This window comes from Schistocerca piceifrons, chromosome 3 (genome assembly GCF_021461385.2).
Source record: "Schistocerca piceifrons isolate TAMUIC-IGC-003096 chromosome 3, iqSchPice1.1, whole genome shotgun sequence".
NCBI classification, from domain to species: domain Eukaryota; kingdom Metazoa; phylum Arthropoda; class Insecta; order Orthoptera; family Acrididae; genus Schistocerca; species Schistocerca piceifrons.
In genome coordinates, this window is record NC_060140.1 from 758,262,221 (window position 1) to 758,277,945 (window position 15,725).

Genomic DNA, 15,725 nt, shown 5'->3' on the forward strand with positions numbered 1-15,725 from the left:
AAAGCAGAAAGGTGGAGGGAGTATATAGAAGGTCTATACAAGGGCGATGTACTTGAGGACAATATTATGGAAATGGAAGAGGATGTAGATGAAGATGAAATGGGAGATACAATACTGCGTGAAGAGTTTGACAGAGCACTGAAAGACCTAAGTCGAAACAAGGCCCCGGGAGTAGACAACATTCCATTAGAACTACTGACAGCCTTGGGAGAGCCAGTCCTGACAAAACTCTACCATCTGGTGAGCAAGATGTATGAGACAGGCGAAATACCCTCAGATTTCAAGAAGAATATAATAATTCCATTCCCAAAGAAAGCAGGTGCTGACAGATGTGACAATTACAGAACTATCAGTTTAATAAGTCATGGCTGCAAAATACTAACACGAATTCTGTGCAGACGATTGGAAAAACTGGTAGAAGCCGACCTCGGGGAAGATCAGTTTGGATTCCGTAGAAATATCGGAACACGTGAGGCAATACTGACCGTATGACTTACCTTAGAAGCCAGATTAAGGAAAGGCAAACATATGTTCCTAGCATTTGTAGACATAGATAAAGCTTTTGACAATGTTGACTGGAATACTCTATTTCAAATTCTGAAGGTGGCAGGGGTAAAATACAGGGAGCGAAAGGCTATTTACAATTTGTACAGAAACCAGATGGCAGTTAAGAGTCGGGGGACACGAAAGGGAAGCAGTGGTTGAGAAGGGAGTGAGACAGGTTTGTAGCATCTCCCCAATGTTATTCAATCTGTATGTTGAGCAAGCAGTGAAGGAAACAAAAGAAAAATTCGGAGTAGGTATTAATATCCATGGAGAAGAAATAAAAACTTTGAGGTTCACTGATGACATTGTAATTCTGTCAGAGACAGCAAAGGACTTGGAAGAGCAGTTGAATGGAATGGATAGTGTCTTGAAAGGAGGATATAAGATGAACATCAACAAAAGCAAAACAAGGATAATGGAATGTAGTCGAACTAAGTCAGGTGATGTTGAGGGAATTAGATTAGAAAATGAGACACTTAAAGTAGTAAATGAGTTTTGTTATTTGGGGAGCAAAATAACTGATGATGGTCGAAGTAGAGAGGATATGAAATGTAGACTGGCAATGGCAAGGAAAGCATTTATGAAGAAGAGAAATGTGTTAACATCGAGTATAGGTTTAAGTGTCAGGAAGTGTTTCTGAAAATATTTGTATGGAGTGTAGCCATGTATGGAAGTGAAACATGGACGATAAATAGTTTGGACAAGCAGAGAATAGAAGCTTTCGAAATGTGGTGCTACAGAAGAATGCTGAAGATTAGATGGTTTGATCACATAACTAATGAGGAAGTATTGAATAGGATTGGGGAGAAGAGAAGTTTGTGGCACAACTTGACTAGAAGAAGGGATCGGTTGGTAAGACATGTTCTGAAGCATCAAGGGATCACCAGTTTAGTATTGGAGAGCAGTGTGGAGGGTAAAAATCGTAGAGGGAGACCAAGAGATGAATACACTAAGCAGATTCAGAAGGATGTAGATTGCAGTAAGTACTGGGAGATGAAGCAGCTTGCACAGGATAGAATAGCATGGAGAGCTGCATCAAACCAGTCTCAGGACTGAAGACCACAACAACAACATATTGATAACAAACTAAACTGATCTGTCCACATCACTGACCTATGTGAAAGACTAATTCAGCAGCATATGCCATTTGCTCAATTGCATCTGTTTGTGACATGGAAATGATCAAAAATGTATTTGTTGGTTATTACCATTCACTTACAACATATGGCGTCATATTCTGGGGAAATCAACCACAAGCAAATAAAGTCTTTGTTGCACAGAAGACAGTTATCAGGATTATGAGTAGAGTGCATCCTAGATCATCTTGCAGAAATATATTTAAACAGCTGGGGATCCTCACCATGCCTTGCCAATACATCTTGTCACTAATGTGCTTCGTGAACAAAAATTATGCAATTTACAAAATGAATAGTGCATACCATGATCACAATACAAGAAGAAAACATGACCTTCACAAAGATTTTAAAAAATCTGAGCATGGTACAGAAAGGAGTTCATGATTCAAGTAAAAAAGTGTTCAATAAACTTCCTGTCCGTATAAAATGAGTCACTGGGGATGTTACTAAATTCAAAACAGAGCTAAAACTTTATCTTTTGGATAATTCTTTCTGTTCTTTACAGGAATTCTTTGATAACGTGTAATACTTCTTGAATTTGTGTTTAATTTCGTACAATTATAATAGAACTGATTGCGTAGACTAGCATATCACTTGTCAGCAGAATATTTTTTAGATGAATTACTTTAAATTTGTTTATTCAATCATCTATGTCATTACTACACTATTATTTATGCAATTGTCTATGTCATTACTATTATCTGTGTTGTTATCTGAATTTTTGTGTGTAATTATTTGACATGTGGATGTCCTTTTTCATGTATCTGCTTATGTATGTTAAATTGGTTGCCTCATGATTATCTGCGTATTGCTATTACTGTAATAACCTGACATCTTCTACATCCTTGATACATTCGCATCAAGGATCCATGGAACTTGAAAATAAGTAAATAAATAAATAAATAAAATAATTGATGTGGGATGGTATTTATCACTGATTTAAATGACACCATATTTATGATCATGTTAATACATACATTGTTCCTTGCAAAGCTCATCATAGTGACCAACTTTTACACAACACTCATTAATGCAAGCCTACAGCCCACCACTTGCAATACTGTGTCAAAGTTTTCAATATTGCCACAAAATAAACAGTTAAAGTTTATCTAAAAATGACACAGTTAACATTTAGTACACTCCTTTAGAAATTTGTTAAATACAGTTATACTTTGATGGTTCATTTAAGTCAGTCTTTAATTAACATCACTATGCCCAACAATCATCAGTTTTTATGACAATAACCTTATATACTTTCACACATTTCAGAAAGAATATTAGTTAATGTATATTGTTTTTAAGTAACTAAACCTTGAAGTTAATTAGTGTCATGGTTTCAGGTGTGTGTATTCTCATGTACATAACAAACAACAAGAGCGCACTCGACAAAAATGTTAACGGTTTACTTTCAAACCATGGACTGGCTGTATCTGACTACTTACAGACTGGCTTAAGCATAAACTGTTACTTAGAATTGGAATATGGATAGGTTGGAATTTACTGTTTTTGATGACTCACAAAAATTAACAGAATTTTGTATTACGGAAAATGTTGCTGGTTACAAATTATAAAATTACTTACACATTATTTGATTGCAGTGTGATTTCCCTCATTTATGTGACTAGACACCATATTGCAAATCAAAGTGAATTACAAGAAATTATTAATTAGTGAGTTAATCATTTATTACTGTTTGTTATTTTGTATGGAAAATTAAGGTAACAAAAGTAGGTAGTCAAAGTCCAGAATTTAACAACGGTTTTGACTAATGTGTGATAGAAATTGGCAATAGCCAAAAAATTTCTATATTAATTATTGCATAATATGATCAGATTCAGGTAATATAAAATACTTTCCAGCAAAGTTGGAATGCTTAGCTTTCAAATGGTGTAGGTCATATTCTCAAATACTCAGATAATAATTAGCTCATGAGCTTATGTGATGAACTGTAATGCTAACTTATATCAATTGTAGCTTTTAATTAACAGTGCCATAAACAAAATTAATTATACAAATGGGACCAAAACACTTGAAATAAGAATATGAATAATAAATTAAATCTAAACATGATTTTTGAGACTTTAAATAAGTGCCACATATCACGTAGTAAATGTTTTGGACATAAGATTAAATTAAGCAAAAAGTTTCGGTTGTTTTTGGGAGTAGAACAACTTAACATGGAAAGAATCTGTCTGCTCCATCACAAACTTGGCAAAGAGAACTAGGTAAATAGCCACTGTGAAACAAATGTTTCAAAGAGGAGTAATAGTAACAGAACAAGCCATTAGATAATGTGTGTTCATTGTCATGAAGACAGAAGAGGGAATTTCTGGAGGTAATAGGTCACAGAGAGTGGCAGCTTGTTTTTTAAACAGTTTATCCAGCACAATCACACACCATTTCAATAATGCATTACTGGTTTTGGCCATTACAAGGCATCTTCAGATCATAAGAAAGATACAGCAGTTCATTCCAACCACTCCAGTTAGCAGTGTGGTTTCTCAGTGTTTGGAGTGACCTACTGCATCTATCTTTCGACATACAGATGGTCAGTAATGGCCAAAATCAGTAATTTCTTATTGATTAAACTGTATTTGATTGTGCCAGAAAAAACTGTTCTCAAAACAAACATGTAAACAATCACTGATATCTCCACTATGACTGAACTTTCATTCTTCCAAAAAGAAAGAACATAGAATACCCAAATTACTGCAGAGCAAAAACTTATTTTTTTAATGCACACCACTATGTCAAAGTAAAAGTGTCATATCAAATTGTAGCATTAAAGATATGATCCTAGAGACCTTTTAGAAAAATGACAAAATGAAGTATAACAGATTAGAGAAATTGACATGTGTGAATGATTGTTCATAAAAAAAGTCTACCATGATCCCTTTAAGTTGCTTATGTTATCTGAATACATAAATGCTGGATTGTTAAAATCCAGTTGGTCCATGTGTTCCAAACCAGATGCGCTGCTTTCAATATCTAGGTCATGGGCACACAGTTCTGAGATGCAAGGGGCAGCCCAGTTGTGGGAACTTTGGTTTGGACACACAGTATCCAGAGTATCTTTGCACTTTACCACCATATTGTGTTAATTACTCAGGCCAATATCTGGAGGTCAATATCTGGCATGATCTGGGAATGCACTACACTATTTACTAAAGCTGCAATCAAATCTGTGCGCCTTGTGCCCATTCACCTTCCACCTGTATTTGTCTCATTTGTAAGCAGAAGCAACTATCTATGCACATGCCTCTTTTCTTAACATGTGCAAACAAATGATTTCATTCACACCTAGATAGAAACATGCATGCTACTCCAGTGATCATGCAACATCTGCAGGTTATTAGAGCCAGCTAGGTCCACTGACAATGTGCAACAGCAAGGCTGTGCATGACATTCTCTGAAGGCAGGTTGAGGACCACCTAACAAAACACAGGATAGATTTCTAACATTTACAATGAGCAAAGACCAAGAAAATGCAAGAATGTATTCTGTTTCTCATTTGAATTGTGTAACCATAAAATGACTTAAATATAAAAGAAAACTTCATTAAGAAAAAGAGTAACTCTAATCAAATACAAGGGTAATCCCAAAAGTAAGGTCTCCTATTTTTCTATAAGTAAATAGACCTGTTTATTTCTACAGTGGTTTACATCAGTTTACAGCTTGAACATTTAGCTATTTTTCGACATAATCACCATTTCTGTCGATGCATTTTTGTAGACGCTGAGGCAGTTGTTGTATGCCCATATCATACCAGCTCGCCGCCATGCTGTTCAGAAAATTATGAACTGGCATGATCGTTGCTTGGTCTCAGGTGTAAAGTGGTATGCCCAGGTTTTGTCACCTGTGGCAACTGAGTCCAGAAAGTTGTCCTGTTCGGTTGCAAGGCAGTGAGGAAATGCACGGGAAGCATCAACTCATTGCCGCATGTGTTCCTGGCGGTCAGTATGCATGGCATGCATCTTGCGCACACCTTCCGGTAGTTCAATGTTTCCATTAAAGTTCTGGGAGCAGTGCTTCAGAAAACCTCAGGAACCAACATGCAGAGATCATCCAGGGTGATCCGCTGAGCTTCAGACTTCCTTTACTCAATCTTCAACACTGTAGCCCGCAGCTCGTGGTCGTGCGGTAGCGTTCTCGCTTCCCACGCCCGGGTTCCCGGGTTCGATTCCCGGCGGGGTCAGGGATTTTCTCTGCCTCGTGATGGCTGGGTGTTGTGTGATGTCCTTAGGATAGTTAGGTTTAAGTAGTTCTAAGTTCTAGGGGACTGATGACCTTAGAAGTTGAGTCCCATAGTGCTCAGAGCCATTTGGACCATTTTTTCAACACTGTATCCTCAGAAATTGACTGTCTCCCACTCCTTTGTTCGTCATGAATTTTGGTCCGACCAGCTGCAAACTCTCTATACCACTTATGAACATTTTTGACATCCATGCACAACTCACCATAAACTTCCATCAATTGGCGATGAATTTCAATCGGTGCAGTGCCCTTTGCAGTCAAAAACCGAATAACAACGTGCAATTCGCACTTGGCAGTAACATCCAACAGGAGCTCCATTCTCAACGGCTGCCAAGCCAAGAGTGAGCACCTCAGAGCGGCATGTACATGTTTACACACAGCACATGAAGCACTCTTCATAACAGTGTGACCAACTGCCACACAAACAGTGTTCTGTATGTATAAAAAAGTAGGAGACTTTACTTTTGGGATTACCCTCGTACATCCTTCAGGTTATGAATGAATATTTTTGCTTCACTTGGAGAATCAGAAATGTCTGCACATTTTGTTGTAGCTATGATGAATTTGATTCACTGGCTAAACTGAATGCATCGGGAACTGAAATTTATGAAGCTTAGAGGGAGGCAGTTTCTTGGCTCAGTGACTAAGTCACATTTTTATAAAACCTTAGTTTGCATGTGACCTATCAATGGCTGCATAGTGTAATGGATAAGCTAATCATTCAGATTTGAAGGTACATTGTGCAGTCCATCATGCAGTTACTACTCACAGAGGCTACTGAACTAGTCACATACCCAGCTTCTGGGCAGAGGTTGGTGAGCTGCCTTATAGCATCTGGCAACATCTCCTTACATGCAAAATGCATACAAAGTGAAGTCCATGTCTGGGCTTCACATTGTCAGCACTAGGGCTAAGAAATCCATATGATCACTATTTAACAACTGCCTAATATCAAAGACAATTTCCACCTGAAAAAAGAGATATTGAGAGCAACTTGTTTTCAACTGTATCTGGGTTGAGGGTGAGTTCCCGTCGCAATGGCAGGAAAACATCGTAATCCTTGTGTTGAAACCTGGCAAGAACCCACTGGAGGTGGACACCAACCACCCCATTAGCCTCACCAAAGTTCTTTGCAAGTTGCTTGAATGCATGGTGAGCTGGAGGTTGAGTCTCATGGCCTTCTGGCTCCATCTCAGGGTGGGTTCCATAAGGGCCACTCTGCAGCCGATAATCTGGTGTGCCTGGAGTCTGCCATCTGTACGGCCTTTGCCCGTCATCAGCATCTGGTTGCCATCTTTTTCAACATGCAGAAGGCATACAATATGACATGGTGATCTCACATCCTCCCTATGCATCATGGTTGGGGTCTACGGGGTCCACTCCTGATTTTCATACAAAATTTTCTGTCGCTTCGTTCCTTCCACATGCAAGTTGCGGCCTCCCATAGTTCCTCCCAATTTCAGGAGAATGGGGTACCACAAGGATCTGTCTTAAGTCTCTACATCTTTTTAATTACAATTAATGGGCTCACTGCGGCAGTGGGAACGTCTGTCTCAGCTTCCTTGTATGCTGATGCCGTCCGACTTCTGCCTATACATTAGCTTCACTAGCTTTGCAGCTGCTAACAGCAGCTGCAGGGCACTATCCACAAGGTGCAGTTTTGGGCTGTAGCGCATGGCTTCCAGTTTTCAGCTGCCAAGACCTGCATTATGTATTTCTGCTGGTGATTCACTGTTCATCCTGAGCCACGGCTTTATCTTGATGGTGAACCTCTTGCTGTGGTGGAGATGATCCGGTTTTTGGGATTGGTTTTTCATATGCGGTTGACTTGGCTCCCTCATATGTGGCAGCTTAAACAGATGTGCTGGCAGCATCTTAATGCTCTTCGTTGCTTGAGTCACACCAGCTGCGGGGTGCCAATCAGTCTACCCTTCTACGGCTGTACCAGGCATTAGATTATGGGAGCCTGGCTTATGATTCGGCATCCCCTTCTGCATTGTGGTTGCTGGACCCCATCCTTCACAGTGGGGTCCGACTCGCCACTGGAGCTTTCCGGAAAAGCCCTGCCAACAGCATACTTGCGGAGGCAGGTGTCCCTCCATTGCGGTTCCGGCACCAACGATTACTGGCTGCTTATGTTACACACGTTTTTAGCTTGCTCAGACATCCCAATTATCATCTCCTGTTCCCTCAGTCAGTCATCCATCTTCCGGAACGGTGGCCCCGGTTAGGGGGTACAATAGCAGTTACAGTCAGAGCTCTTCTCTCTGGGCTTGAGGTTTTCCCTCTTCCACCACTTTTCCAGGCCCCTCTGTGTATACCCCCATGGTGTGTGCCTTGCCCATGCCTTTGGCTCAATTTGGCACTGGGCCAGAAGGACTCAGTCTCTCTTGAGGCCCTCCATCGCCACTTTCTTTCAATCCTTGCCGCGTTTCAAGGCTCTGACATTGTCTATACTGACGGTTCGATGGTTACAGGTCGTGTCAGTTATGCTCTTACTCTAGCGGATCATTATGAACAACACTCATTGCCGGCTGGGTGCAGTGTTTTCACTGCCGAGCTGGTCGCCATTTCTCGCGCCATAGAGTATATCCGCACCTGCTCAGGTGAGTCCATTATCTGTAGTGACTCCCTGAGCTATCAACCAGTGTTTCCCTTGCTGTCATCTGGTGATGGCTTTCCAGGAGTCCTTCCATACTCTTGTCCGTTGTGGCCACTCTGTGGTTCTTGTCAACCCCAGGTCATGTCGGCATCCTGGGAAATGAACATGTTGACACACTGGCCAAACAGGTTGTCGGTGCACCAACCTTGGAGATTGGCCTTTAGGAGAGTGATCTCAGGTCAGTTTTGTGGCAGAAGGTAGTTGGCACCTGGGGTGAAGAATGGTGCACCCTTCCTTCACCCAACAAACTTTGGGCCATCAAGGAGGCTACCGGTGTGTGGCGCTCCTCCTTGTGGGTCTCTTGCAACGACTCTGTTGTCCTCTGCCAGTTGCAAACTGTCCACACCTGAATAACACACAGCCATTTATAGTGCCACGAGGATACACCTTCAGGTCACTGCGGGTCAGCTTTGACATTGGTCCACATTTTGTTGGACCGCACGCTTTTAACTCCGCTCAGTCAGACGTTTGCGCTGCCTGATACGCTTCCTGCACTTTTATCAGATTACTTTGCAATGGCAGATTTAGTTTAGAGTTTTGTTTGTGCAGGGGTTTTTTATCACTTGATCTAAGTGTTTGTCCTTTCCTTGGTGGTTGGCTTTTCCTTTTTGTTTCTATGGTTTGCCAACCACTGTCACACTTGGTGTGATTTTAATTCCTTTTTTCTGGTCTCTGTCTGTGTCTTTCTTGTCTTGTCATCTCTATTGTTTGTTTTTATTCTTTGTGGATGTTTCCTGTTTGAGAAAAAAGGGGCTAATGGTCCTAGTAGTCTGGTCCCTTCAATCCCACAAACCAATGAACCAACCAACCAAGAGCAAATGGTGTAGCAGAAATCCCAGTTCATGGATAGGGATGGAGAAAATATATCATAAAAATTTCAGCCATTTGCAGTGCATTGCCATTTTGGAGTCCTCATCCGGGTTTTGGTATCCTCATCCGGGTTTTGGTTCACTAGTGATGGTGGACAAACACATTTTTGTCGGTTTTTTTAAAGAAACTGCCCATGAACTAATGGTACCTACAGAAGTCTGCTCAAGCTCACAGTAGACTACATCAAATGCAAAAAGAACCAAGTGGAACCTCGCCCCCCCCCCACTGGACTTTGCCCCCCCTCCCCACTGGACCTTGCCCCCCCCCCCACAGGAGCCCCCCCACTGGAGCCCCCCCACTAATGGAGGGCCCCCCCCCCACTGGAGCCTCGCCCCCCCCCCACTGGAGCCTCGCCCCCCCCCCCACTGGAGCCTCGCCCCCCCCCCCACTGGAGCCTCGCCCCCCCCCCCACTGGAGCCTCGCCCCCCCCCCCCCACTGGAGCCTCGCCCCCCCCCCCCACTGGAGCCTGCCCCCCCCCCCCGCACTGGAGCCTGGCCCCCCCCCCCCCCACTGGAGCCTCGCCCCCCCCCCACTGGAGCCTCGCCCCCCCCCCCCCCCCACTGGAGCCTCGCCCCCCCCCCCCACTGGAGCCTCGCCCCCCCCCCCCACTGGAGCCTCGCCCCCCCCCCACTGGAGCCTCGCCCCCCCCCCCCACTGGAGCCTCGCCCCCCCCCCACTGGAGCCTCCGCCCCCCCCCCCCCCCACTGGAGCCTCGCCCCCCCCCCCCCCACTGGAGCCTGGCCCCCCCCCCCCCCCACTGGAGCCTGCCCCCCCCCCCCCCCACTGGAGCCTGCCCCCCCCCCCCCCACTGGAGCCTCGCCCCCACCCCCACTGGACCCTCGCCGCCCCCATACAGTTGCCACTCCCATTGTGCACTGGTGTTCTGCTCACAGTGTGGTTTCAGTTGCTTGAGACTGCAGTCGTTTGTGTGAATTGTGTATGTGTCTGCATGAATGTGTATGAGTGTCTATTGCTGACGAAGGCTATTGGCCGAAAGCTTGAAGTGTCTAAGTCTTTTTGAATGTGTATTATTGGTATTTTTGTTTTATGTAGGTTAGGCTGTCGCCCAAAACATGTGTCTCTGCCTAATATTTTGTCTCCAAATGCTGGAAACATCATTGGAGGCTTCATTTGCTGCTTTAAGTTTAAAACTGTTGTCTGACTGTGTATAGCTTTTGATGGTGTCCTCAACATTGGGAGGCAAAATGTTAGGCAGTGAAATATGTAGTTAACCATGGACTAATGCCCATAAAACAAAAGTTGTGATAACTGTGTTTATTAATTGTATCTAATAATAAAAGATAAGTTAGATCTGATTGAGATAATAAATAATGTTGGCATCAAATAATAATCATTTAAAGAAGATAAAGAAAACTGTTACATATGTCAACCAACTAGAATTTTAAGTGCTGTACATAATTTAATGATAAAATGTTATTTGATTGTGAATGAGACTTTTTATTTTGGATACTGAAAGGAAAATATGCCATTGTTGTAAATTTTAATAAATATGTATGCAAAACTAATTTTCTCCAAAATATGTAATTATATGCACTTTAATACTGCACCAGTGACCTCGTAAAGTTGACAATGGTAAAGAATATCACTAATGCATACATTTAGTCTACTAAAAAAATCAATGCATTTTGTACACAAATCTGTGCTCTGGTAATAGTCAATTAGTTGATTTTTTGAGGAAAATGTCATAGATTAATATGCAGAACCTAAGTATAAATTAAATTATGCTACATTCAGTGGGCTTAATAATTGCAATTTTAATTACTCTTTTTTTTTTCAGGGGAGAACTTCATTCAGTTTGGGTTGGAATGGTAATTGCACTTCTGTCTGGAGCAGGTGTTGCCATTTCTGTGTTAGGGGACAACATTGCCTCACTAGTAGGTGTAGCTATATCTGCCTCCCTCCTTCCACCAGCTGTAAATGCAGTAAGGAAATTGTACAAGCAGTTCTTGATAAAATAGTGATAGAAAGTGTGTTTGAATAAGCATGTTGTATCTCTCAAATGTGTTGCACTAAACAAGATTCCATTATTGTGCGTTAATTTGAGAGTATATTAATTTCCAGTAACTAAACTGAAAAAGTGCCAAAAAGTTAGAATTGACTAATCTCAAACTGAGTAAGACATACAGAAATCTGCTTTTATTGTGGACTTGAGAGAAGATTTAATGCCTCTTTATGGTAAACAAATGAAAATATCTGTAAGTTCACCTGACACAGATTGTGTGTTCAGAGTACAAGATGGTTTCTAAAGTATTTGGTAATAGCATATGTAAAATTATCTTACATACTGATATGATTAATTTAACACTGATAGGAACTCTGTTTTACTTTGTGGTAGGCGAGGATAAAATGACCACAGTAAAGAGAATGCAGGACTAACATTTACAAGCAAAGTATCATGTGCCAAGGAGGGAGAGAGAGGGAGAGAGAGAGAGAGAGAGAGAGAGAGAGAGAGAGAGAGAGAGAGAGCGCTAGATATCAAATTCAAAGGAAAGCTTGAGTTGCAAAGTACACAGGAAGACATTAAGAATAATATAATTGTTCTGCCCGCAACATAAAACAGAGTGGAATAAAATAAATAAAAGTTGATGTGCTCACCAGATTCTGGGTGTGGTATTGTGTAATATTTCCATTAGTAGATACTCAGGGGTTTATTTATTTCTCAATCTGAACCATTCTCTGGACCAAATCTTGTTTTCTCTTCTTTTTTTTACCTTTATACACAGTGTTAAAACCAATGTCTCTGCATTGGTATCTGTTCCCATTAGAGTCAAAATGCTTAAACATGTATGCAGAGCATGACAGCTGCTTCAAAAGTAGGTCAGATGACACACTTTGTTGGTATATCTGTGCACTTGTTTGACAAACCATTAGATAAAAAATCTCAATTTGACAAAAAATTTTGATTGTTACCATAGTCTTTTAGACAGCAGCTTAGACAAAAATCAAATCATTGCCTACAAGGTTAAGCTACATACAACAAATGACAACAACCAATGGACATGGAAGAATAATCAATGACAGCTGTACTGTAGTGTTAACAGTTTTTACCTTTGAGTGATGGAAGTTTCCAAAACACAATTTATTGGGTGATAACAAAAATAGCTAGGTTGTTCAAAAGTACAATTATTTTTGTGACAATATTCTATGTTGTAGGGTAGTCTTGTGCCAATTTCACAGGATGGACTTCATCTAGTTTTGCAAATAGTTGCTGTCTCAAGCCATATTTTGTGACACTCAAATATCAGTTGGCAGTATTGATCTATAAAATGGATAGAAATTTCACCTGTAATTAAAGATCCATTTGACTCATATATTTTTTGAACTCTCAGGAAAAGTAGCTTGTAATGTTAGAAAATTTGATTACATGTCAGAAAACATTCATTGAGATATCAACTGATTCAAAAATTTCATATAATGCCCTGTCAAGTCAGTATACGATTTTGATATTCAATTAGAAATATCACTATAACAACTCTACTTCTGTGGAACAGGCTGATTCTGAACTCTTAGTGCCTTCATATAATAAACCTGGGCCAGCTGGTACAATAAACAGTGTTCATGAGAGTAAATATAATGCATCTGTATTTGCTTGTGCATTAGGAAGTGCAATGTTTGCTGCCACTGCCTGGAAGTAACCATAAATTTTAGTGGACACACAATTTAATTAGTCATGATTTTTTACAGTACCTACAACCTACAAACTCAATTCAACTTATCCCATGTCTTTTTAGTATGTATGAATTAATGCTTTATTTTCTGCCCACAGTATAATTTAACACACTGCGAATTCATAATGCTTCTGTCAGAATTAGGTAGAGGCTTCTGTTTCAGCACAGGATGCATGTTATCCATCTACATCTACAGAGAAGTGTATGGCACATGGTTCTTCCTATTGTACCATGTATTAAGGTTTCTTCCCATTCCATTCGCATATCAAGTGTAATAAAAATGATCGCTAAAATGTCTCTGTGCAACCAATAATTAATCTAACATTGTCTTTGAGAATGCTGTGGGAGCAGTATGTAAAGAACTGTAGTATATTCCTAGATAAATTGAAACTTTGTAAGGAAGTTTTTATGAGACAGTTGACATTTATATTTAAGTGTCTGACAGTTTAGATTTTCTTTATGCTGGTATCCCATGTGTCAAACAAATTGCTGCCCTTCTCTGTATATGTTTATTATTGTCTTGTTTGTCCTGTTTTGTAGAGATCCCATGCACTTCAGCAATATTCTACAGATGATTGCACAAATGTTTTGTAAGCAGTCTCCTTCATAGACCTATTCAGTTTTTTCAGTAACCTACTAATGAAGCCAAGTTTGCTAACTACTCTATCCACAACTGAGTCTCTTTGATCATTCCATTTTGAATTCCCACAGATTGCATCTACGTATTTGTATGAGTTGACTGATCATGATTGTAACTAATTGACAATGCAGTCATAGGCTACTACAAGGAATAGTCAAATGAAAATGAGACAGATGGTAAAAAGTAAGGGGCCATGTGTTACCAAGATTTTTTCATTTGACTGCCCACTACGTTATTGGATTTTTTGAATTGAACAATTTTAATTACTGAACAGTTAAACAAATTGATTATCTTTGCACCACTTTGATTTCTTAACAAAATCTATTGGGGACACTGGTGCAGCTTGTTTACAGATAGTACTTCATTATAGATAACTGTATCATCTGCAAAGCATCTGAGGTTCCTGTTAATATTATCTGCCAAGTTAGTAATATGCATCATCAACAGCATGGAGCTCAACCATCACATTTCCACAGGGCATGTCTGAAGTTTCTTTACAAATGTGGTAACACTGACTCCCCTCCATACCAAGAAATCCTCAACCTAGTAACGAAGTTTGTCATGCCCCATATGATGGTATTTTCCACACAGATTGGCATGAAGGATGTCACTGGTTTTGAGATAATTCATTTAGTTTAAGCTCAGAATACATCCTAGAATTTTATTTTACAGCAGATCAGTGTGAATGATGGTGGATGGTAAAATCTGACACACTGTGTTACTCTTTTGTAGACAGGTGCGATCGATATTTTCTTCCAACCACTGGATGTAAATTTTTGGTGAATGGATCTAAAGTACGTAATAGGTGAGGGAAAGGCTAACTCAAAATGGAATAAAAATTTGAGAGTTATAGTAGATGTAAATACTGGAAGTTTGACAAATTTCAAGTAAGTAAACGCTCCACAAAGTATTATTTAAGTGTGACAAAATTTTAAATAAGCAAATTGTAGCCTCAACATGTCTTCCGTACATCAGAGCCAGCAAGTTCTGCAGCTGCATCCAGTGACATGTTCAACTGCATAGCAATGATGGCTTTTACCTGGGCCAGCAGACAACAGCTCCAAATTGTGCACATGAGGATGTCAGGAATGGTGCTGATGTCTACTTTGTTGTGAAAATAGTGAAAGTATTGTGAGGGCTTCCTGCTGGCCATTTCTTCTTTAGTCAATACCTGGTGAATGCAATATTCCTGAAAAGCTAGTAAATGACATATGAGCTCTGCTTTTAATCTGCCATAGGTATTTTCTGCCTGAGGAGCTGTTATGTCTTGGACCTCCATAGCATATTGATGGTTGAGCTAGCTTACAACCAAAGAAATTTCAGTGTTTCCAGAATGAGATTTTCACTCTGCAGTGGACTTTGCGATATTATGAAACATCCTGGCAGATTAAAACTGTGTACCAGACCGAGACTCAAACTCGGGACCTTTTGCCTTTTGTGGGGCAAGGGCTCTGCCATTTGACCTACCCAAGCATGATTCATGACACACCCTCACAGCTTCAGTTCTACCAGTACTTCATCTCCTACCTTCCAGACTTCACAGAAGCTCTTCTGTGAACTTTGCAGAACTAGCACTCCCGGAAGAAATGATATTGTGGAGACATGGCTTAGTCACAGCCTGGGGGATGTTTCCAGAATGAGATTTTCACTCTGCACAGGAGTGTGTGCTGATATGAAACTTCTTGGCAGATTAAACCTGCATGCTGGACCGAGACTCGTAGAGCACATGCCCGCGAAAGGCAAAGGTACTGAGTTCGAGTCTCTGTCCGGCACACAGTTTTAGTCTGCCAGGAAGTTTTAAAATTTAGTGTTTTCAGTGGTTATATAGGTGTAGGAATTTCTTTCCTCCACCTGAATGAACCACAATACAGAATGATGCCAGGCACAATACCGTTGATGATTCCATCACTGTTTGTCAACTCTGTAC

General features: G+C 40.7%; 1 protein-coding gene across 1 annotated transcript in view; it reads left to right on the plus strand.

Annotated features, from left to right (window-relative positions):
* LOC124789763 overlaps positions 1–15,725 on the plus strand; it is a 239,477-nt gene that overhangs the window by 163,696 nt on the left and 60,056 nt on the right. Inside the window, exon 8 of the mRNA XM_047257218.1 lies at positions 11,268–11,412. Coding sequence (XP_047113174.1) covers positions 11,268–11,412 — 145 coding nt within the window. The remainder of the gene's footprint in view (positions 1–11,267; positions 11,413–15,725) is intronic.